At 52.9% G+C, this 22,482-nt stretch overlaps 6 protein-coding genes across 6 annotated transcripts; 5 read left to right on the top strand and 1 right to left on the bottom strand.

Moving 5' to 3' along the window:
- Positions 1–564: 564 nt before the first annotated feature.
- AYO21_11870 (hypothetical protein) lies at positions 565–2,197 on the top strand (the record flags this gene model as incomplete). Its single annotated transcript, XM_022661749.1, has 4 exons — positions 565–881; positions 957–969; positions 1,051–1,297; positions 1,353–2,197. 4 exons carry the CDS (start codon positions 565–567, stop codon positions 2,195–2,197), a joined length of 1,422 nt encoding a protein of 473 aa, XP_022505942.1.
- Positions 2,198–3,058: 861 nt separating this feature from the next.
- Positions 3,059–3,727, bottom strand: AYO21_11869 (hypothetical protein; the record flags this gene model as incomplete). Its single annotated transcript, XM_022661748.1, has 1 exon — positions 3,059–3,727. The coding sequence occupies one exon, from the start codon at positions 3,725–3,727 to the stop codon at positions 3,059–3,061; it is 669 nt and encodes a 222-aa protein (XP_022505941.1).
- A 977-nt stretch (positions 3,728–4,704) lies between these two features.
- On the top strand, positions 4,705–5,274 carry AYO21_11868 (hypothetical protein; the record flags this gene model as incomplete). Its single annotated transcript, XM_022661747.1, has 1 exon — positions 4,705–5,274. One exon carries the CDS (start codon positions 4,705–4,707, stop codon positions 5,272–5,274), a length of 570 nt encoding a protein of 189 aa, XP_022505940.1.
- A 7,983-nt stretch (positions 5,275–13,257) lies between these two features.
- Positions 13,258–16,208, top strand: AYO21_11867 (hypothetical protein; the record flags this gene model as incomplete). The annotated part of the gene is made up of 3 exons (XM_022661746.1): positions 13,258–13,817; positions 13,881–14,265; positions 14,328–16,208. The coding sequence occupies 3 exons, from the start codon at positions 13,258–13,260 to the stop codon at positions 16,206–16,208; spliced, it is 2,826 nt and encodes a 941-aa protein (XP_022505939.1).
- Positions 16,209–17,526: 1,318 nt separating this feature from the next.
- AYO21_11866 (hypothetical protein) lies at positions 17,527–18,728 on the top strand (the record flags this gene model as incomplete). Its single annotated transcript, XM_022661745.1, has 3 exons — positions 17,527–17,694; positions 17,753–18,201; positions 18,260–18,728. The coding sequence occupies 3 exons, from the start codon at positions 17,527–17,529 to the stop codon at positions 18,726–18,728; spliced, it is 1,086 nt and encodes a 361-aa protein (XP_022505938.1).
- Positions 18,729–19,429: 701 nt separating this feature from the next.
- AYO21_11865 (hypothetical protein) lies at positions 19,430–20,116 on the top strand (the record flags this gene model as incomplete). The annotated part of the gene is made up of 4 exons (XM_022661744.1): positions 19,430–19,463; positions 19,534–19,638; positions 19,697–20,014; positions 20,082–20,116. The coding sequence occupies 4 exons, from the start codon at positions 19,430–19,432 to the stop codon at positions 20,114–20,116; spliced, it is 492 nt and encodes a 163-aa protein (XP_022505937.1).
- Between the last annotated feature and the right edge of the window lie 2,366 nt (positions 20,117–22,482).

Here is a 22,482-nt window from a genome sequence, read left to right as displayed (position 1 = left end):
CAATGAGCCCTGAATAAGCAATTTTCTGCCCACCACATATTTGTTGACGACACGTGAAGGTCTTGCATCCCTGCTCGGCAGCTTGGGACCCTGATGCTCCTGCAGAAAGGCAGGCTCGGCCAAAGACGACATTGTCTGTAGTATGCACGGCATGATTTGAATCATTGGTAGGGTGGGCTGATATCACGACTTCGGGACGCTGTGTGCTCTCCCACAGGGCTCAGTGTAGAGAGACACAGAGCCATCCCGAAGACATCACTTGAATAACCAGCAATGATCCACCACAGATTTCGACTCTATTGTATGATTGAGAGGCCGAGTCGTGTGCTTCGTGCGATACGATATCGAAGTGCATCATGGTGGCAGATATAGAAACTTCGGCGGCCAAAGAAAGTCAAGACGGAGAAGGGCGCTGTCTCCACCAATCTCGCCTGCTGTTCTCGGCCTAACAGGCGAGGATGGCGTCCACTTGAGAATGTTTATATATATATGTAAGGTTCACAGCAATTAACGCTGGTGCTTCGCCAATCTGGAAGTCGAGTCGAGGAAAGCCAGACATACAGCATGTCTGACCAAATATATGATGTGGTGATCGTTGGAGCGGGTCTTTCTGGCCTGCAAGCGGCGCTTACCGTCCATCATGAAAACCTCAATTACTTGGTCCTCGAGGCGAGGGATCGAGTGGGTGGGAAGACACTGACTCTGCGCTCCAGCGAAGGGGCCGTCAAGTCCGATCTGGGGGCTGCGTGGATCAACGACAGCAATCAAAGTCGCATGTGGAAACTTGCGAATGACCTTGGGCTGCATACTTATGTCCAAAACACCAGTGGCAACGTCGTTGTCCAGGATTTTGACGGGACGCTCGTCAAGTTTCCATACGGGTGAGCTGCCCTTCCCCCGGAGATCTGCTTGTCCCCAGCACAGTCGTGTTGCTATAGAGCTAATCGAGTTTCCAGCGATGTACCAAAGGTTTGAGACCCCATTACCGCCGATTTTGGCGAGGTTATCGGTGCTTGGGCGTAGGATGGTTGACCCTGAGCCTTTGAGCAGTATGCGTCCGACAGTGACACAGAGTCATGTATATCAATCCGAGATTTGGTCGAACACATCTCCACCACGCAGACACCGTCAATCTTCTCGGCAGGACCTCATCGAGAGCAGCTTGACTCCATTTCTTTTGAGACGTTCCTGCGGCAAGCAAAGGTGACGGAGAAGGCGTTCGCGACGGCACAGGTCTGGACTCATGCCATGTTGGGCGTCGACCCGGCCGAGGTTTCAGCTTTATACTTCCTCGAATGTATGTAGTTTCCAGGCCGTGCGTGTCATCCAGAGACTGACGAAATATTGTGTAGATTGTGCCGCTGGCGGAGGATTGATGACCATGCGATCCGACTGCAAGGATGGTGGCCAATATCTCCGCATTCGAGAAGGCACTTCAGCCTTCGCGGAAGGAATGGCACGAAGACTGAAGCCTCGGTCGATCAAGCTGGACAGCCCCGTCGGAGCGATAGATCAAAAGCAGGACAATACCGTCTTGATCTCAACACGAGGACGCTCGCCACAAGTGTATCGTGCTCGGAAAGTCATTCTCTCGATTCCGACACCAGTGTACAAGACCATAAGGTTCTCACCATCCTTACCTGCCGCAAAAAGTGCAGCTGCCAATCACACTCGCTATGGATTCTATACCAAATATATCATCAGATTCACCAAGCCCTTCTGGGCAGAGAGACACCTGTGCGGCCTGGGTCAATCATTCGTTGGTCCCGTATCGGTCTTCCGGGACACCAGTTTGGGCGATGATGCGTGTATGACGTGCTTCATCGGCGGAAAGTTCGGGAGGAAATGGACGGCCCAAGATGCGGAGGGGAAGAAGGCATCGGTGCTAAAGCAAATAGGCGCCATGTTTGCAGACGGAGAGGACATCCGTCCTCTTTTTGTCGAGGCTTATGAGTCACCGTGGATGGATGAGGAGTTTTCGGGCTGGGGTTGTCCATGTCCTGCGATGCCACCAGGTGTTCTTGCAGACGGATGGAAAGCATTGTGCGCATCTTTTGGGAATATCCAGTTCGTGGGCACGGAATTGAGCACCGTCTGGAGAGGATATATGGAAGGGGCTATTCGAAGCGGAGAGAGTGGCGCGTTACAGGCGATAGCTGAGCTGAAGGCCGGGGAGTTGCAGAACGCAAAGCTGTAGACCTCATGGAAGGTCAAGGTGGTCTTGATCCCGGACTCGTTGTGTCTGCGAGGTCGAACAAAGCGTCTGAGACCTAAGGCAGTGGCACAATATCAGATGAAGAGGCAGATCAAGATTCAACGAGCTGAAGAGGTGGTTTCGATCATTGGGTGGGATAGTGCTGGTCCACATGGTTCCTGCGCCTGAATCCGTCTCTGTTCCATGATGGACGAAATAGCCATTCTGCTTCCTACCCTTGCTTTCTGTCCTCCTTCTCTTCCCTTCTCACTGTGTCTACCAAGTGCTCCGCCTCATGCATCTCCCGTGCCCATGAGACTCCGAATTGGCTGTAATGTATGGCAGAACAGTGCTGAAGGGATACGAGTTGTAACTGTAAATGTGAGATACGGCCATTCCCGTTCCATCAGTGGCAATCGTTCATCTGTGAAGCGTGATAAACTTTTGCACAGGGATTTGCCGAGCTCAACGCTGTTCCCCTGCCACGTACCTGTGCGAAGAGCACGAGTAGGTTACATCTATCCCCACAGCATGCTTCACACGGTCGAAGGTAGTCTGCGCAATCCACGTACATAGACTGCCAATCTGACTAGTCCTGGAAATGCTCGTCGAGGGTGCGGATAGGTTGACCCTGGAGAGGAAAAATCAATGCAACCAAGAGAAGCCACCCTTGACGCAGTGAGCGCCTTATCGAGACAAAGGACTCGAATAGGATGGATGGACATTGGAGCTGAACACAGTGTCAGTGTCTCGGATGCGTTGCTCTGCAATATGCATCCCACGGGATACAAGAGAGCCCCTCTTCATTGCTGGACCGCCTGGGGACTAAACCTCCTCGAGAACAGCCTCTTGAATAAGGGCGGGTCAAGAAGATTGTGCGCGTTCCAGTGTCTTCACTAGCAGACCTGCGGCACGGCCTAGCTCTCCACCTTCCTTCCTGGCGGCATCAATGCCGGCCAAGATATGTCCCTGGAAATTTTGTGCGAAGTCGCGCTGTCGATCTTGTTGGTCGTCAAGAATTTTGGTCTCGTCCTCTATCTGCGGCCCAAAGAGATTCAGATAAGCATATGCATTAGATCTCTCTGGCACAAGGAGTGTTTCAACTTCCCAGAGGGGAAAGTGTGCGAGTAGTGGATTAGTGTTAGATGGAGATTGCTCGTCCCCAACAAGACCAGCTTGCAAGAATTCAGCAAGAACTTGCATTATTCGAGCCGTAGACTTGGAGTCCCCCGCAAATGACGCTTTAGTGGAGGACCATCGGCTGGCGTCGACTGACCTCCAGCCAAGGACTGTCGTAAAGCATTCCAAGGTTTGGTGCCAGCCACCAGGGCACGAGATCAATTCTGGGCCAGCGGCTTTGATCATGTAGGACACAAAGTCAAGGGACGAGGATCGAATATCCCGCGATAGATGTGTCATAGCTGCACGCAAGTAAGGCAAAGCCTTGCTCACATGATCTTGGATGTCTTCGCTGGGCAATGCGCGAAAAAGCTTTAGCAACTGAGTCCTGACGCCGGCCGAGCCATCGAGCATGAGAGGACAGATGGAACCGAAAAGAGAACTGGTGGTAACTGGCAAACTGCCTGTCAAGGGACTAGAAGCGACAAAACTCGTCAAGGAAGCAAGGGCATCTCTCCTCTGAGTGGCGGACGGGGAGGTGAGCAGGGAGAGTTGATGAAGAAATATCGTAGACTGCGAAGGCGCGTGGACATCTAGCTGCTGGTTCAAAACGATGGCTTTTCGTCTTTTTAGCTATTTGCACACTTCCACTGATAAGGCCATATACCTTGGGATCTGAAACTCGTGTCGGTATGGTTCTCAGCCTTGGGTTTCGCCTTGCCCACTTTCAGTTTCTGTTTCTGTCCACGATATCAGCTTGTTTGTTACCGGTCTGGACGGGGTCGATCAGCCAACCTGGAAGTTTTTTTTCTTCTCTCTTTTCTTTCGTGCACTGGAGCCCATTTCGTCGGTTGGGCGTATTTCGCAATAGACTTCAAAAGGATTTAATGGGAAAGAGTTTTTTTTCCTCCTTGAAGAATCCGCGGAGAAGCAGTGGGAACAATAAGCTTTTGACGTTGTCGGGCCGAACCGCAAATGGCGACGATCCCAAATCACTCGATCTAAGAGTGATTTTTCACCAGTGTGTGGAGATGGATTCATGTTCGTAATAGAAACTCTCCACGTTGTTCAGCTCCATACCTCCGGTTACACAAGGCTTACAGTGACCTCACCCCACGAGAATAGCTTGAGAGCTTCCCTGCACGTTCTTGTCCAGAGAAAAAGACGCGTCTGGCGCGTCTGTGCACGCCTCCAAAACCACATCGAGCCTACAAACGAGGTCAGCATGAGTTGACATGCACCCAATGAGCAAGATTGAAACGAACTGGTTAGAGGCGCACGATCAGGATGCCTCAGATTGAAAGGGTTTTTAGCTCCCTGCTCTCATCTTACACGACGCTATATTGATTGGTGTTTAACAGGAGATTTTAAACGGTCCTTCCATTGATGCGATGCTGCGAGGTCTGACGGAGAGACCAAACGTACAGTCTACATTGATCCTTTCTCGAAGAGATGGTTCTATCATAAGAGTTACGGGAATCGCCTCTCCAGCAAGCGAGGGAAGGCCTGCGGCTTCTGCGACAGCGTACCAATGGCCGCAGAAAGAAGAGTCACGGCGTGGCACAGATGCGTCAGAGAAGGAGCAATCCTCTACTGCCCATGAAACAGATGATACTTCAGAGGTCCAATATATTGAGAAACCAGTGGAGCGATTGGCTTCATCCATCTTCCAATTTGTGAACAATGCCAATGCAATGGGTGCAACACTGGCCGCAGCTTCTCGCAATGCGGCACGTCCAGACGGAACGTACCCCGGAGCGGCCTATGGCGAAGCCAAAACTGTCAAGAATAAAGAGCGAAACACTGAAGAGGATGCGGAAAATGGAGACACTGAGGACGAGGTCCAGTTGCTCAGGCTGCGCACAAAACACCAGGAAATCATCATTTTCCCAGACCCCAACTACATCTGCTGCGTTGTTCAAAGGATCGGCAAGACTGCAACTGGTCATGACAGGAGATAGCAAGCAATGCTCAACCTTGGTTTTGACAGCAATGACTGGCCTGTTTACCCGAGGACTTGAGGCTATTTCCCCCCTGCGGTGCATTGATAAGTGCTGGAATGATGAGCAGGAAGGGCCTGGAGCTCACCACAATGACCAGCGATAACAACAAAGGAGTGACGGTGACCTCGGGCGTTATCAGATGCAACTCAACGCTGAAACAAAGATATCAACATGGTCAATTCGAGCATCTGAGTGGATGACCGACGAAGGATAGGCTGGTCAGGGCCGCAATTACCTGCTGAATTGAGACAGGCTGCCCCAGATTTTTTATCTGCCTGCCTCAGGGAGGGTCATTCTGTTATCGCGGGGTTATCGCACTTATCAGGAAGCCATTGAATAAATTTCCCCTTCAATGGTGGAATGGGTGCTCACAGCCTATCGTGTCCTCAGAATGCGACGTGCTTGTTATCACTTGTTCTCATTATGGTGTGCTTTGAAAGTATCAGTAGTCGCTGATCTCCTTTGCCCTTATCATTTGGCCCATGGCAGCCCTGGCCATACTGTACTTAAAGAGTCACACGGCCACCGGCCCCCCGCGAGATTCCATCTCTGAGCCTTACTAGTCCTTTGAGGCCTCGCTACGCAGGCTACGCAAATCGCCAATACCGCTATCCAACCCCAATTCTACCCGATGTAGCTCGCCTTGCTATTCAGGAAATATCACGCCTGAAAAACTCACTCGTACAAACTCGTACAACGATGCAGCCTCACTCAATGAGGACGACACCTTCTCGACAGGTCCTGTTGAGGACAGACTTCGGCGTTGGCGGAGCACCGAATAGTCCCGGCCCTTGACAAACTCACAGACTCAGGCTGGCGAGTCCACCTTTACGTCCACCAATGGTGCCTCTCCCACGCATATCCGAAACGGCAATCCAACACCATCGCATGCGTCGACTCGACGTCGGTCAGATTAGCCGAGACAAGAAGAGTTGGAAACCTTGACAAGAACACATTATTCACATGGTAGCTCAGGGTCACCAAGGGTTACTGTTGAGCTGGTGGTATTTCGAGCATGGACGTGTTTCCGGACTGCGCACCAGATTAGGAGGTAAGCAGCAACTTGGCTGCTGAGGCTTGCTGGACGACAACAGACAAGGCGCTGCACTAGTGTGGGGGTGCAATGCGTCTCACCCTGGACACTATCGGAGCCCTTGTTGGGACCAAATACGAGCACCCACCTTTTTGTTGATGCGGACGGACGTTACGCTCGCAAGCGGAACTATTAACTTTACAACAGATCGGCAACGCCTTTTTCTATATGCGAATCTCCCCATTTTAGCAGGGATCCGACCCAAGACGCACCAGGCTGAGCACACTTCTGGAGCCGAAGCACCAGAAGGGATTCGGGGGTCCACTTGTCATGCGTCGGAGGGTGATGACCCATATTGCCGATGAGGGGGGCGTGGCTCGCTCGATAACTGATGGATGGCGGAGTTGAGGAGGGACAACCCAGGGAGACTTGGAATTCTACCAGGAAAAGCAGCTAACGATGCACCTAATAATCGCTTAGGTGCACCACTCCAGCCTCGAGTCATATTCAGCATCCCACGTCTTCTTGTGTGCCACCATCTCGGCAAGGACCGACAAAAGAAAGCCTACTTGTAAGGACAGGGAAAGAGTCGAACGCAGCTCACGCTCACTAACTCACCAACTTTACCTGGTTGCGCGTCACTGCGCCGTCGGGGTGGTGGTCGGAGCTTTCGCCGACCGGATGCAGGATGTGGCCCATACCGACCTCGACCGTCTCAACAAGTTCCCTGGTGCAGGATGAGAGGAGCTGCTCCCCTTCCCCAGATCTCTTTCGACCTCTCGACCGACCGATGGGACTGGAGACGCCTGGATGGTCGTGTGCTTGAGGAGGGTCAGTGGGCCTCGCTCAGATCTATGAAGATCCTCTCGTGCGACCATACCCATCGACTTCTTTGAGGGTTGCGTTAACCTTGGTCCACCACTGCAGTCCCTGCTCTCCTCTCCACCTGCGCTCGGACGGGGCAGTGAGGTATCGTCCCAAAAGGTGAGCTGAGTGCTAGCAGCGCCGGAAGAGCGCAGTGTGTGTGTGTGGGCTCGACAATTACCAATCATGAAATGAAACAGTCCCCGAGCTTTAACCAGGTACGCCAGGTATGAAACGCGGTGGTCAATTGGGGATACAATCATCCCTGGCTCAATCTCTGTCAACGACGATCCCCAAGAGACACGGCTTTCATTGCCCTCTTTGTCCGTTTACCCGGTTGCAGCCACTGTTCGACGGCGAGACAGACAAGCTTCTCTACGGCGACCGTTCTGAGCTGCGCACCTCTGGCCTCTTTGCAATTGCTACGGGTATATCCAGATGTTGTTGGGTTCACCACTGCCTCGGACTACCTACCCATATGGATCTCACCCAACAAAGACAATTGGCTCCCCGATCGCTGGGAGCAGAAGTAAAGCCGAAACGGACCCAAGGCCCCTCCCATAATCCACAGATGATTATCTAGGCCGGCTTCGTTTTCTAGCCTCAACCCACTTCTTGCTTCAGACGGGTATATATGTAGATACACGGTATATTGTGGGGCTTCCGATCCTGGCGATGCGATGCAATTATGACATCTATACGAGTAAAAGAAACATGGATTGTTTCCTGTATCTTTCTGATTCCAACAAACACTCTTGGTGGTCCCTCTTTTCGGGTGAATGGAGTCCTGAAACTTCATGTACCTTTCTTCTTGCTTGATATCTGCCCCCTCTAAAGAGGATCTGCCCAGGCCGACCCAACCCAGCCCAGCATTTTGATTGCCTGAGGCACTCTCGAAGGCCGATGCCAACATCAACGCCGCGACGCGGGAGGATGGAACACCTGGCTTGTTTCATATGCACGTAAACCAGCGGCCGGCAGTCCAGTAGTCAGGACAAACAAAAGCAGTATGTTTAGCGTCATCTGCAGAGTGCCAAACTTACATGGGTGTTTCGAGACAATTTGGGAAAATGGTACTCGGGTACTTGCGTACATCGCTCGGTAGTAGTACAGGTGGTTGGGATGCGATGGATTGCAGGGAAGAGGCAGACCACGATCAGCCAACATGTGGTGTCTACATACCAAGTACATCATGAACAAACCTAGTACACACCCTGGGGAATTCCATACATTCACAGCCTTGACACACCAGGAGGATTGGACTGATTGACGAACACGATAGAACCTGTTTCTGCAGCTCGATGACCTCAACACTCCTTTGCGGCTCATGATGTATAGCTACGTACACGTTTCAGCAGTTCAGGGTTGGTCCCGCAGACTATCAAGGCTGATCAGACCAGAGTCGAGTTAACAGCATTGATCTTTGCCACCAAAATTAGTTCGAGTCGATAAATTGGCCCGGTCTTGACGATCTTCAAAGCCTCGATCGTCTCGAGTGTGATTGGGCATAGCCAAATCCCCAAATGTACCGAGTACATGAACTCGGTCGAGACACTGGTGTCAAGCAGTAACTAGCAGGAAGCCGACCGTCTATCACTTTCGTCACTGAGCTACGTAGCAGAAGGTTCAATGCCCCGTCTGATGACGGTTGTCTCGCCGCCATATACTCGTGTGTCCTTGCCCATATTAACCTCACCAAGTACAATCGAGTTCCGCATCGATCATCCTGCGGCTGCACCAGCACCAGCACCAGCCTGAGATTCAAGGAGCGTCCCGAGCAGGAGGACCCGTAACTCGTGAGGATTTTGGGCCGAAGTCAGGCTGCGGATCCGTGGTATGACCGTGAGGAGAAGACTGCACTTAACCTCGTAATATTGCGAAGGGGTATTCGCAAGGTCCCCCGCGCTAAGAAGGAACGAAATCTGCCCAGTTTGGCCAGGAAGTGGTGGAGAGACAGCTTCTCGCGGTCGACCCGGGATCGAGTGAGGAGCATTCGGGGAAACGTCTCGAACAATAATGGCCATGGATTCGGGGTACCCTCATTCGTCTGCAAATAGCGCCTCCATCTCTGACTGCTTGCCATGTGCTTGAATCTGCATGCAATGTCGTGGCCGAGAAACGGAGAAGGGCCGGGAAGGCAAAAAGTCGGGAGCTCGACGAGGTGAGGGAGTCAGTCGGAATTGGGGGGTGGTTGGAAGCACATGCTTTGGACATGCCACGGGTGCTTACGCGCGGGACCCTTTTTTCAAGGAAGTTACCATCGGCCATTGGGATAGACTCCACTCTTTGGATGATGGATGGTTCGAATACCTCGTGAGATCTGGGCCTTCGGTCCGAGCTAGGAGAGAAGAACTGACTGAAAAAAAAAAAGAGATGAAGGAAATAACATCACAAACAAGGGCAGTATACCGAGAACTCGGTCCTGTCCTTTGCTACCCAGTACTGAGCCCTATACAGGAGATATGTACCGAGTACAGGGACTGCACATGTGCCACTGGAGCTAGAGGGTGGGATTCCAGCCTGTCCCAAGGCTGTGAATGGTCGGGCTAAAGGTTCAGGATTGGGAGTGGCCAATGCTTGTTGCGGGTTACGAGGTGCTGGGCAATCCTCTTGGCTCCGTCCTGTCCGGCCTCTTCTCCTCTCTTTTGACTTTGGAGCCACAGCCACGAGCTTTTTTCGTTCAGCAATTTAGCCTGTCACGAACGAAGTACCTACCTACCCAGTCGTCAGCATCCATCACCCCCAGTACATCCAAGCACCACCTGGCAAATCGACCATGCTACCAGGCTCCTCGCATGGATCCCTTGCACTCCACCGGACACCTGAAACCGGCGTACCGTTACCTACTCAATCTAGTGTGGCGGGACAAGCCTCTACAAAATACATTGGGATGCTCAAGAGACAGAGATCTTCAGCAAGAGCCACAAACTATACAAACGGCTACGGAGTATTGGGGTACAAGGTGCGCCGTGGCAAAATATATGGGGGGCGAGGTACCCCGGCGCATTGTCGCAAGAAGCAATTCCCGCACCCCTCTCGTGCCTCGTCCCAATTGATTGATCACGTCGCAGCATTTGCTGCTGCTCGCATGAGCAAAACAACGCCGCCTCGCTTCGAGTCTCGCGAGAGACCACACAGCCGGAGCCCAGCTGAAAATCTTTTGCCAGAAAATTTTCCTCTGGGGGTTCTTTTGGGGGATTTCCTTTCCTTTTTGCTTCTGCAGCCATCATCAGTCCAGAGGTCATGCCCCAGACAAGCATTTCTGAAGCACAATGCGAAGCCCGTATCCGGAATACATGCAGCACAATACGAGGGGACTAGAATCGGGTGCTCTTGCCATCAAGCCTACCTACAGAGAGGTACTTTGGGACTCCCAGGTGTCGTCGAGTAGTGGAGCCCAGTGGAAACATTGGAGGGGGGGTTTGGTGACCCTGCAGGGTTGTGAATTGGCACAGCTTGGTGGATTGCTTCTGGACCTCCCTTCATCTTCCTCAGCTTGTAGTTCATGCACAAAATCATTTTTCCCACAACCTCGTGCCCCAGCTCCAGAAGCCACCGCCCAATTTACACATGGTTCGAGAAGCTCATTCTTTTAGTTTGATGTATTTGTTGCCAATGGTACCTACTTACTCGTAGCATTTCCACTTGCACTTTGCCTCCAGCTTTTTCAAATAACTATTTCCCTTAACTCCTCGTGCCGACTTGGGTTCCGTGCCTTTTCCGAGAGGCAATGCCACCTCGGCCCTGTACCTACGTTGTAACAGGTAAGCCCCGAGAGTGAACGCAGTGTTTTGCTCGCATCTTAGTGAGCAGCCATTAGTAGAGATGCGTTGCGTGGTGATTATTTCATTATTTGTTTGTATTACTATTCGAATGCCATAGCCGATGACTACAGCGAGGTACAGAGGAAGGGACGAGGGTGAATTGCCATGATTCTACAGCCAACAGCAATGATAGGCTCTACCTGCGCCGGCATTGAAGCACGGCCGCCTCCCTCTTGAGTAGTGAGTGACCTCTGCCTGCGCTTCCCACTTGTTCATGACCACCCACGCTATCACAAGCGCCAGGCCAGAATAGGCCTTCTGGGCGGGCTTTAAGTGGCCGCAAAAAACCCGCTGATGTCGACCCTGACTCCCTGGACGTGGCGCTCCTCGGTCCCCTGGTGTGCATGATGCTTGAAATCCCAAAAGCTCATGGTGGGTCGGCGGGCTTACCAAGTTGGCGAACCGCTATTGCGCAGCAGGGCCAGCCCAAGCCAGCTGCAAGCAGCAAGAGCTAAGCCTAAGCCAGGCCCCGCCGAACGTTTAACTGCTTCTAGGTATCGACGTGGTGGGTGCTGAGGGCCAGCCAAGGGGAACTCCCATTCCTCCCTTGTATTGCCGCACGCACAGGCGCATGCAGAAAGCGTACCTCGATGCAGTCGCCAGATGCAGATGCAGATGCAAGAAGGCAGCCGGCCCAGCTCCAACGAGGGTTGACCAGGGCCACCTTGGGCCTACGAGTATTTGTACTCGTACCTGTAGGCAACTTCAAAGGTAAGGCCTAGGGCCTGGCTACTATTAGGTACCTCCATACGTATCCTCGTAATGGGTAGGCGTGGTTGGCAAGGCAAGGCAGGCAAGGCAGGACCTTGAGACAGCGGCATATGGTATTTCCACCACCTTTGGACCTCCTTGTACCGAGTACATACGGTACCTTCCTCTTCGTAGGGTATTACGTATTGTACAGTTCTTCTACGATATCCTTTCGATCCTTCTTACAAGTCGCTGATGTCGTTCATGTCGTTCATGAGAGATCATCACAATTTACCACAGGGATTGCTCGGGCGGACTGAGTCAGTCCAATCGAGGTTAAAGTGCCCGTTGCAAATCATTAACTGTCAGAGAGAAGCCATGAATCGGTCCATGTCCCACTTCTCGAAAAAAAGCCTCCCACTCTCCCACCCACCAAACTCGCTGCTCTTGTCCCGTTTCTGGTCTTCGCCTATGTCTGGGTCAGGCATGGACCGGCGCTATGCCGATGTATCCCCCCCCTTCCCCTGCCCACGAGATCCCCAATTACTTTTTGCAAAGAGGTGGTTTGAGGGGGGTTCCCGCCAGTGGCATAGCTGCATGTGAGATGAGGTCTCGATGGAGGAGAAAGATAGGGATGATGAGATGAGAAGATACCTCAAAATACAAAGATGGCGAGATGGCAAGATCACGAGCGACTTGTCCCGGAGCAATGGGTCATGGTCATGTATTATGGGCTCGTTGTTGATCGGCTTCCCTTGGAAACCCTCATCTCGTGCTTGTAACTCTAAAAAGCCATTGTCCACTCTCGCTCCCAGCGACTGGGAAAAGCGCAGCCCATTGCCAGCAAACTCAAAGCCATCCAAAAAAACCCTCTGGTGGCCTCTAGGGCCGTTTCTTGCATCCCCCATCCCGCTCACCCACTCCTTCCCAATACCCTCCTTCCGACTCGTCGCCAATCCCGAGGCCTCGATCCATGGTATCATGTCCCTACCGGTACCTCTCTTTATTGCCCCTCCAGCCTACTCCATTCGCTCCATTTGACTCCATCGCCCTAGACTAGGCGGGCGCGCCAGAAGGGACCATCATCTCTGATCCCTGGCACCAACTTTACGCACATACCCTGGTCCACCGGGTTGCGCCTTGACCATCTCCCCAGCACCAACCAACCCATGCCTCCTCCGTCCCCATAGGTTGCGTGCCTCTTTGACCTTGCACCCTCCCACTTCCACTTCCTGCAGGCCAGAGCGACGAAAAGGTGCCCTCTCACGCTCTCTTCTTTTGCCGACCTTTTCCTTTTGCCTCGTAGGTGTGTGGTGATGACACTTGCAAGTCTCTTTTGCAGCCAATTTATTTTTTTTATTGCTCGTCTGCAAGAACCACTCACACCTTTCCCCCAAATACATCATATCCTGGCTTCAACGCTGCCAATGCTGCCAGAAGTCCAACAACATACGAGCACACCGTCCTGTTCGCTATCCCATCCCTAGTCCACCTTGCTGCACGCGACTCTCGCTCCAATCCGCCCCGGTAATGTCGAGTGCGGATGATGGTGAACGTGGGGGCACTGCAGCTGCACCCTCGCGCGCAACCTCCGCCGTCCACTCACCTGCCGACCACTCCCATCATTCTTCGGCCTCTACATCACAGCCCTCTTCCACTCTTGACGATACAGACTTCTCGACCTGGTCAAGCAGCTTGGGATCTCATACCGTAAATACCTTTTCCACCAGCCAGTCGCCCGCCTATTTGTTCTCGACCGACACCTCCATTAACACCGGTGCCCATACCTCCCAAGCTACAAAAGCCGCAGATTCCAGCCTCAGTCCCAACCTGGATCTCTCCACCCCAGACGTCCTTGCTCGCAATGAGTCGCTGTTACGGGACGCCGTCTTCCCAGAGTGGAAGGACGATACCCCTTCCTCCGTCCTCGACAGTCCAGAAGAGATGCAGAAGAAGGACCCTCTAGGCACTCAGATATGGAAATTGTATAGCCGGACCAAGTCTCGCCTCCCGAACCAGGAGCGCATGGAAAACTTGACTTGGCGGATGATGGCTATGAACCTACGCCGGCGAGAGCAACAGCAGGCAGCGTACGGGAAATCGACCCCGGTGGGCAGCGACCGTCCAAGCGCTGTGACTGACCATCTTTCTAGAGCAAAACAAGCACAGTTCAAAAGTCCTACTCCTCCTTCCTCCGGTCCTAGCGGCATAGCACAGCAGCTCCGCAAGTCCGTGGACAAGTCTGCTGAATTCGAGCAAACCGCAGATCCTATGAATCTCGACGACTTTATAGTGCCGAGCTCGGTCGCCTCTCCAGCAGGGATAACGTCTCCTGCTCCGTCAGAGACGGTCGGCCGATCAATGATGGCACAGGCCCCTCCTATCCCCATTGCTTCCCGTAACAAACCCCAAGTCCAGATTCCCAAGAATCTACCCCCGTCGTCAATGCCTCAGACCTCTATCCCAACACACCGGACATCAGAATTTGAGTACGTAAAGAAGAGAGTCCGCAAGACGAGCATTGACGAGAGGAGGGGTGTAAGTGTAATTCTCACAACAAGACCCGTCTGGCAAAGCTGTTCTCTGACCCTTTTCTCCAGAATCGCAAGCGTCCGGCAGAGTTCTCTCCTCAAGTACCTCCTCTACCTGCACCTCATGCTACCAACGGTACCGAAATGGACACTGGTGTACCTGATTACGCGCTTGATCAATCATCAGCAGCCCAATTCCCGGGCCAACCTAGCTTTCCAGGGTCAATGTCTCTTCACCTAGATTCTTTCCACCTGAGCGACGACCCAATTCTAACATCAGCTGGGCCATTCCAACAAAACTTTGCGTTTTCCCCCGCCGCCTCGCCCATGGTCACCAACGGGCCGTTCTCGAATGTGTATACGCAATCATCAATGGCTTCGTCCTTAAACTCGGCGGACTTTTATTCCCCGCCTCAATCCGGTTATGCTTCTGCTGTTTCAACGCCCCAGCCGGGCCACGAAGTAGATGGTCAGGGATTTTACTTTGACCATAGTGGCCACACACGGACCATGCCTTTTTATCCATCTCACCGAGGGAACCATTTGATGACCCCCTCGGCACCGCAGTTTGCGTACGGATCCAACAATGAACAAGTGTATTCCCTAATGAACGGGGTAGCTTCGACACAGACGGCAACTGGGTTTTCGATGCAGCAACACGTTGATCCTTCCCGGGTGCTGGTGCCGGAATATGGACGACGAGTCTCTCCAGGAATTTCTGTGGCCGGAAATGACAACTTGTTCCAGTTCGGCGCCGATTCTGATGCGGAAGATGAGGACGCCAATTTCGCAATGATCCAATCTGAATATGGCCAGATTAGCGACCCAACATTGGACCTAAGCTCGGGTTTACAATGGGATCCCAATGTTGCCGATTACAGTAGCATGCAGCGATTCGGCAGCGCTCCGGGGAAACAGGTGAGAATTGGAGGAGCGGAAATGGTCAATTCCCCTCCGGATTGGGGTTCGTCGATGCTCAGTCGCACACATGGTTCAGCTGCCTCAATCAGCGACATTCGGAATCGCGACCAAGACCCCAGGAGACAGAAGATTCCTCGAACAACTTCGACTCCAGCTCTATCCAACCAGCATATGCAGTCTACTGGTAGTTCGCCCGGTGAGTCTGGCTTTAGCAGTCGACAACCGTCGAGACCAGGCAGCCCTGGACCTAAGAACACGGATCAAAATGGTGTTCCAACGACCTGCACCAACTGTTTTACCCAGACTACACCTCTCTGGCGTCGAAACCCAGAAGGTCACCCGCTGTGCAATGCGTGTGGATTGTTTCTCAAACTGCATGGTGTTGTGCGCCCTTTGTCGCTGAAGACCGATGTTATCAAGAAACGAAATCGTGGTAGCGGAAATACGGTGCCCATAGGGTCTGCGGCCACCAGAGCATCCAAAAAAGCCTCTCGTAAGAATTCAGTGCAGCAGACACCAGCAACTACACCGACTTCTGGCAATGCTGCCAGCGAGCAGAATTCGGCATCCCCGTCTTCTGTGCAGGGCTCTGTGCACTCGGGATCGGCTGTGACGACACCCACCAGCTATCCACCTGGCACCACTGGAGGAAAACCTGGGGTCGTACCAATCGCCGCGGCACCACCCAAGCCCCCTGTCCAGCCTGGTCCCAACATGACCAGACCGGTTCAGGTGACACCGAAACGCCAGCGACGGCAGTCACGGGCGTCAACCAACACATTGCCCGTTATCCCCGGAAGCAGTGGTCCGACAAATGAGGCGGAAATGCACGACACTAGCCAGTCGACCCCCAGGGTCACTCAAGCCCCCGTTACCCGGGCCAAGGCGGCCAGTATGTCTTCGACCGCAGGAGCCACCACAATGGCATCGGTGATGCAGGGAGGTCTGCTCAACTCCGGTGTTGCGAATATGGGTAGCGGTCCGCATGGGAACAGCCAAGAATGGGAATGGCTGACTATGAGTTTGTGATGAAACTCGACTCCATTTTTACCGTGTCTTCATGTCCCGGTGGCTTTGGCGCGGATCGAAATCTCGGGAATATCGGCCCGCGTCCAGTTTTCTTTTCGCTATTTTGTGTTGCACATAGACCTGTTTTGCCATGTCTTGCTCCGACAACATACCAAACTCCTACTCCAGCTGCACGATTTGACGACAATGCGATAAACGAATCTCCGACTTTTCTATTGTTATGTGTCTGGGCCGCCTTTCATTGTCGGAAAGCAAAGGAGAACAGGCAACCAAAGCTTGTACGACAGGATATCTCCCGGGTGGTCAGACCTTTTCTTCGCGGTGGATTGGTTGGTGTCTCGACGAGCAAGAATATAATGGAGGGGACTTTGCCGTCCAAGTGCAAATTGTGATTTTGTCGATTTACAACAGTGATATCACCGCGTCTGTCTCGATATGCTTGAAGAATATATAGAGCCTCGGGCAGAAGTGCGCACTTGATTTTGTTTTTGGGAGAAGGAAACCAGCTTTTGAACGTCTGAATCGGCAGAGGGCTAATGAATAGATGGCTGGGCGAAGGGGCCTCGACGACACGTTTCGAAACGAAATATACGTCTCGAGATCGATGTGGAGGAGGAACTGGGATACAGTGTTTGGAAACCCTCATCGAAGTTGTTTGGTGACATGAATTTCGGTCTGTCATTGGAGGCTGTTGAACAGACCACTAAGTTGGACACAATTTTAGAGATACAAATGACCGAATACTAGAAATCTTGACCTATGACTCGGATTTGCCCCATGAAACATGTTGTACACAAGAATAAGTATGTTGTCTCTTTGCTGGTCATGAAGCAGCATTTCCCATGGGCAAAAGGACATTTCGGCTGTGCTCGGGGTTTACCGGAATTAGGAACGGTTCGTAGTGGCTTGGCGTTCCGGCTATCTGATTAGATCACGCAACTAGAATATGGGGGAAGTTGTGCTTGCTTCGACCAACATCGAGACTCATTCGATCAAGTTCTATCTCTCGGTGAATAGATTTTCTCCTTTTCAATAGCGCTGAAATACCCAGCACGAGTCTTGGAATTGTCCTATTGATACCACGGGTGCGGATATCTGTGATTTTGACATTGACCTTGAAGGATTCCTTTTGCGGACAGGGTAAACAAACCTCGATTCCTTCGCAGTCGATCAGCTTGGATCTTCAACTGCCCATTCGAACCAAATCGATCGGCTTTTCGAAAGCTAATCTGTGAGCAGCATCCACTGATAAATTCCTCACTGCTCGGCCGACTTTGTCATTGTTCCCTGCAGCTGCGCGACCTGTTATTCCGTCCCAATGGCCACTCCCGAAGCAACAACCGCAGCGCCCAACAGCACTGCGCTGCCGGCCGAAGTTTCTACTGTTGTTCCAGACAGCACAGAGACAAAGCCTGCTACAGAAACTCCTGCCGCAGAAGCACCTGCCACAGAGACGAAGCCTGCCACCGAAACACCTGCCCCAACGGTATGAGTTGTCGATCTGTCGACTCTTTGTGTTAGATGGAACGCTGATGATCATTCAGGAGTCCGCCCCTCCCGCCACAGAAACTCCGGTCGTGGCCGAGAAAGCACCAGACGTTGACGTCCCCGTGGAAAAGAAGGCCACTCCAATCGAGGAACTGTGGGCCCTCGCACAGGCTCACGGTCATCCTGAGATTTGGGGAGTCACCCTCGCAGACCCGGCAACCCACGTCCCGACCCAGGTGATCTTGCAGAAGTATCTGAATGCCTATGATGGAGATCTTGCAAAATCCAAGGACACCCTTACCAAGACCCTGGACTGGAGAGCCAAGATGAAACCGGTTGAACTGCTCAAGAAGAAATTCAACCGAAACAAGTTCGCCGGGCTGGGGTACACTACCGTCTACGGTGATGCCGATCCGACAGCCGATCCTGAGACTAGGGAGGTGTTCACTTGGAATATATACGGAAGCGTGAAGAATCTGGATGAGACATTCGGAAACCTGGCTGAGTAAGATTGAGTATCCCGCAAGATTCTTCCGTCTCGACTGACTCGGTGGCTTTCTTAGATTTATCGAATGGCGAGTTGCCCTCATGGAGGACGCACTCCAAGCCCTCGGAATCGACAAGGCCACCAAACCCATCACTGCAACCTACGACCCATACAAGATCCTTCAGGTGCACGATTACAAGTCGATCAGCTTCCTTCGCCAGTCTGCCGTTGTGAAGGCCGCCAGCACCGAGACGATCAAGATCTTTGCGCAAAACTACCCCGAGTTGCTCAAAGAAAAGTTCTTTGTGAATGTTCCTGCATTCATGGGTTTTATCTACACGTTCATGAAACTGTTCGTGGCTGCAAAGACCATCAAGAAGTTCCACCCCATGAGTAATGGCGCCAATCTCGCCCGCGAGATGGTGACGAGCAGCAAGGTGAAAGGATTGGGAGAGATGCTGCCGGAAGAATACGGTGGGAAAGGCGCAGCTCTCAATTCTGCCGGAAGACAGCCGTCACTCGAGGATGAGCCCGCAGCGCAGTGAGCTTTGGGGGATCTGGATGAACGTCAAGGGAGCGGAAGACAACCAATTGAACACGCAACCTTAGGCACTCAAAAGCATGGCGTCGACATTGAAGTAATGAGGAAGAGGGGACGACACAGTGCGCACATGCATCAAGCACTCATTTTGCTATTGAATAGATTCAGCGAGCGGATACCCCCAGGTCTGGTTTGTTTTGGTCTATCAAGGGAGGTCGCGATGCTTGCAAGAGAGACAAACTTCAATGAGACTTGCTGGCTTTCACTGTTTACTGACATGGTTGCTTGAGATAGGAGCACTGAACGAACAAAGTATTGTTGATATCACTCGTGGTTCGTGGTTCGTGGATCATGTGCAATTGATGCAGTTGCTGCTGAAAATCGATGACGTCAAAGTTTATGCCAGCCTTGGTGACTGCGCCAAACCCCCCACTCTATGAGACCATCTCTCGACTTCCTCTGGTGCCTCCAGCAACTGGTGGCATGTGTTCTTATTGTCTCTGCTGCTTTGATCCGTGACGAAAAGCTTAAAAGGCAATCCTTGACCTACATGCCGCCTTTTCTCAACCTTTACTCTCTTCCCATTGCAGCAACTCCACTGTCAAGTCTATTTCACTGATTCACTTTTGCTTTGAGCACATACCTCACGCAAGCACAAGCCACAGCCTCAATCTACCAGATCCTTTGACCAGATAGTCGTGCATCATGTCTGACACAGGCCGCAAGCCCTTGACAGATCGTTCGTGCAATTCCCCTCTCCCTCTTCTCCAAACTCGAGTGTTCCGGCATCCTAACCCATTGATCTACAGAGGCTCAAGAGAAGCTCACGCCCGACTCTCAGAAGTCCACCTTGGACAAGGCCAAAGAGTCTGCCACCGGGACTGCCGACGACATTGCAGGAATGGTCCAACCAGGTAACTTTGGCCAGCTCATCTCTTTATACCTGTTTCTCTCACTGACTCGGCCAAACAGGGGACAGCAAGTCGACCACCCAGAAGCTCGCCGATGAGACTTCGGCCAAGTCCAGCTCTGCCCAAGACACTCTGGCCGGTGCCACAAAGAACATCCAAGAGACTGCCTCCACGTTGGGCCAGCAGGCCAGCTCCACCGCCGGCGCTGCACAGGAGTCAGGCAAGGAATACCTGCAACAGGCACAGGATACTGCTTCGTCGGTCGGCCAGACAGCCAGCTCCAACGCTTCCGCCGCGCAGGAGTCGAGCAAGACGTATCTCCAACAGGCCCAGGAGATGACTGCCAATGTTCTGAACAGCGCTAGCAAAGCTGCATCCGGTATACATACCTACCTCTCTCTCACCAAGACCTTACTTGAACATGCCCGAGCTGACAATAGTCTCAGACCTTGCAAACAGCATTTCCGGCGAGAAGAAATAGATGGCAATGTGTTGGCAGAAGCAGCTCTCGACCGTGCCGATTGTGAAGGATGAACAGAAGATCAATCCCAAGCAGGGGGATCCCCCACTTTCCTGTGATACACAAGTATTCTATCCTAGTGTATTACAATATGATTCACCATCGACCTCGACCTCGACCTCTGAGGACTGGAGGTGGTTGATAGTACCGGCAGACAGAACTAGCAGGAATAAAACTGAATTAATATTCTCCTTCTCAAAGCAGCCTTTCTGTGATCACGTCGGAGACATGTTTCTTGCATCCGTTACCCCACAGTTCTGTTCATATATTGGGTTTGCTTGCTCACAACTAACTCTCTCCCTTCCCCCCAGGTCGAATCCTTTTTATATCTGTTATATCTGTCATTCTGGTGTATTATGCCTTCTCCCCCGGCAACCTGACGGCCTCCCACTGCTCCTTCTTGACGGACCGCCACTCCTCGGGGTCGAACCAGCCAATGTAATTCCTGTCGCCAAAGCCGCCGATCCAGTAGGCCTGGGTCACCACCAAGCGGGTCCAGATGCTCTCGTGGGCGGCCCACTTGCGGCCGGGCAGCCACATGACGCTGTCCCTGTGTTTCCGGACGAAGCAGGTCTCGAGGGCCTTTGGGTCCGTGTCGTCGTCGTCAATCTCCTCGAGGTAACCCGTCAGGCTGAGGCGGGGCAGGTTCGCCAGCGCCCAGGGGCTCTTGCCCGTCAGGTGGATGTACTCGTCCCACCAGCTGAGGGAGAGCGAGACGTTGGAGCCCGCGGCGGCGTTGCGCGTCGCCGTCGAGATCTTGAGCGACAGGATCGTCGGGTTGCCGCTCGGTTCCTCGCACGACGCGATGTACTCGGGCAGCCCGATGGGAGTGTCGGCCACGTTTTCGGGCGGGCCGTGGCCTGGTGCGGAGAGGTTCGACGGGAACACCGACGTGAGTACCCCGTGCGACGACAGCGCAAGGAGCCGTCGGCCCAGCACCGTCGAGTAGTACCGGGATGGGATGGACATGGTGGGGAAGTCGTGATGGTAGGTTCCCTTTTCACCATCCTCTTCTTCTGTTCCCTCTTGTTCCCCCGACTCTGACTCCTTGGACAGGGGATGATTAGGAATCGTGTACGGGTGATGCGTGAACAACGTCTCGATCCCCGGGTGGGAGGAGGCGGACGACTCTGGCCCCGTGGGAACGGGGTGATGAATCTTGTAAAGGGTTTCCTCGTCGTACGACGGGGCCATCATCTTCTTCTGGCCATCTTCGCCTTGGCCTTGGCCTTGACCGTGGTACTTGATTCCTGGGTGATGAATCTCAAAGAGGGCGGCAGCCTTGTCGTGCTCCGAACCCATTCCCGTCACCGCAAAGGGAGCGGGAGCGCAGACTGCGGCTCGCGGACCCAGCGCGGCCAGGAGCTGCACTGCCGCCAGTGTCCAGGGAGAGGAGATCTTCATCGTGTCCTGTCCTCCACAAGAATACGCTGGTGTTGGAGTCGGTGTAGGAGTTGCAGTTATACCCGAGATATTTGCCCGTTCACCTGGTGTGCGTGTCTGCGTTTCTGCCTTTTCCCGTTCGCTCGTTTTGTCTGCCTGTATTTTGGTCTCGTGCCTCTGTCCGTGTCCGTGTAACCTTGACACCCGGACCTGGACGAATCCTTGTCTTGCTTTGCTTCCACACCCCACTTTCTACTCTACTCTTTCCTGATTTCCTTGCCTTGGCTTTCTCAAAAGTCCCCGCCTCGTTCCCTGCGCGATAGAGTGATAGGAGGGGAAGAATCGACCTTAGAATGGCAATGGCAAGAGACGCTGCACTCTGGAAAGAAAAGGGGGTAATCAGAAGGGTTGTATATTGACTCGGTCGGTACGGAGCGGAGCCGGGGGAGGGGAGGGATATATACGACTATGTATGTATGTACCGAGTAGGTACAGTAGTATCTCAGGAGACAAAAAAGTACCGCAGCCAAGGAAGAGAAAGAAAAAAAAGTGCCCCCGCTCTTCACTTGGACTCTGTGTTTTTAATCTGTGTCGACTTGCCGTGCTTGTCGAGGTGGATTCCGTAGAGAAGAGAGAGAGAGAGAGAAGAGTATCGTACGCACATGTGATGCACGCAATCAAGTCCCTCTCTCCCTCGGGTAATCTTATCTGATCTGATCCCGTGGACGTTTTTGACCGTCTTGGGCCTTTGGGGCGCTGGGTCTCGGCAAAGTGGGGGGCCAAAGTCGAGAGTCATCGGTGATTGGTCACCCGGCTCTAATGTCCCGATATCGGATTCTTGGCGTGCATGACTCACACGTGTCCGAGAGCTGAGGGTCTCTAGAACTGGGCCAGCTGGGCCTCGATAAGAACACAAGAATGAGACCAAGACAAAAGGAAAGGAG

This window comes from Fonsecaea monophora (assembly GCF_001642475.1).
Source record: "Fonsecaea monophora strain CBS 269.37 chromosome Unknown Scaff191, whole genome shotgun sequence".
NCBI classification, from domain to species: domain Eukaryota; kingdom Fungi; phylum Ascomycota; class Eurotiomycetes; order Chaetothyriales; family Herpotrichiellaceae; genus Fonsecaea; species Fonsecaea monophora.
Note: the sequence above shows the minus strand (reverse complement) of the source record. Positions and strands in the feature narration are given on the sequence as shown.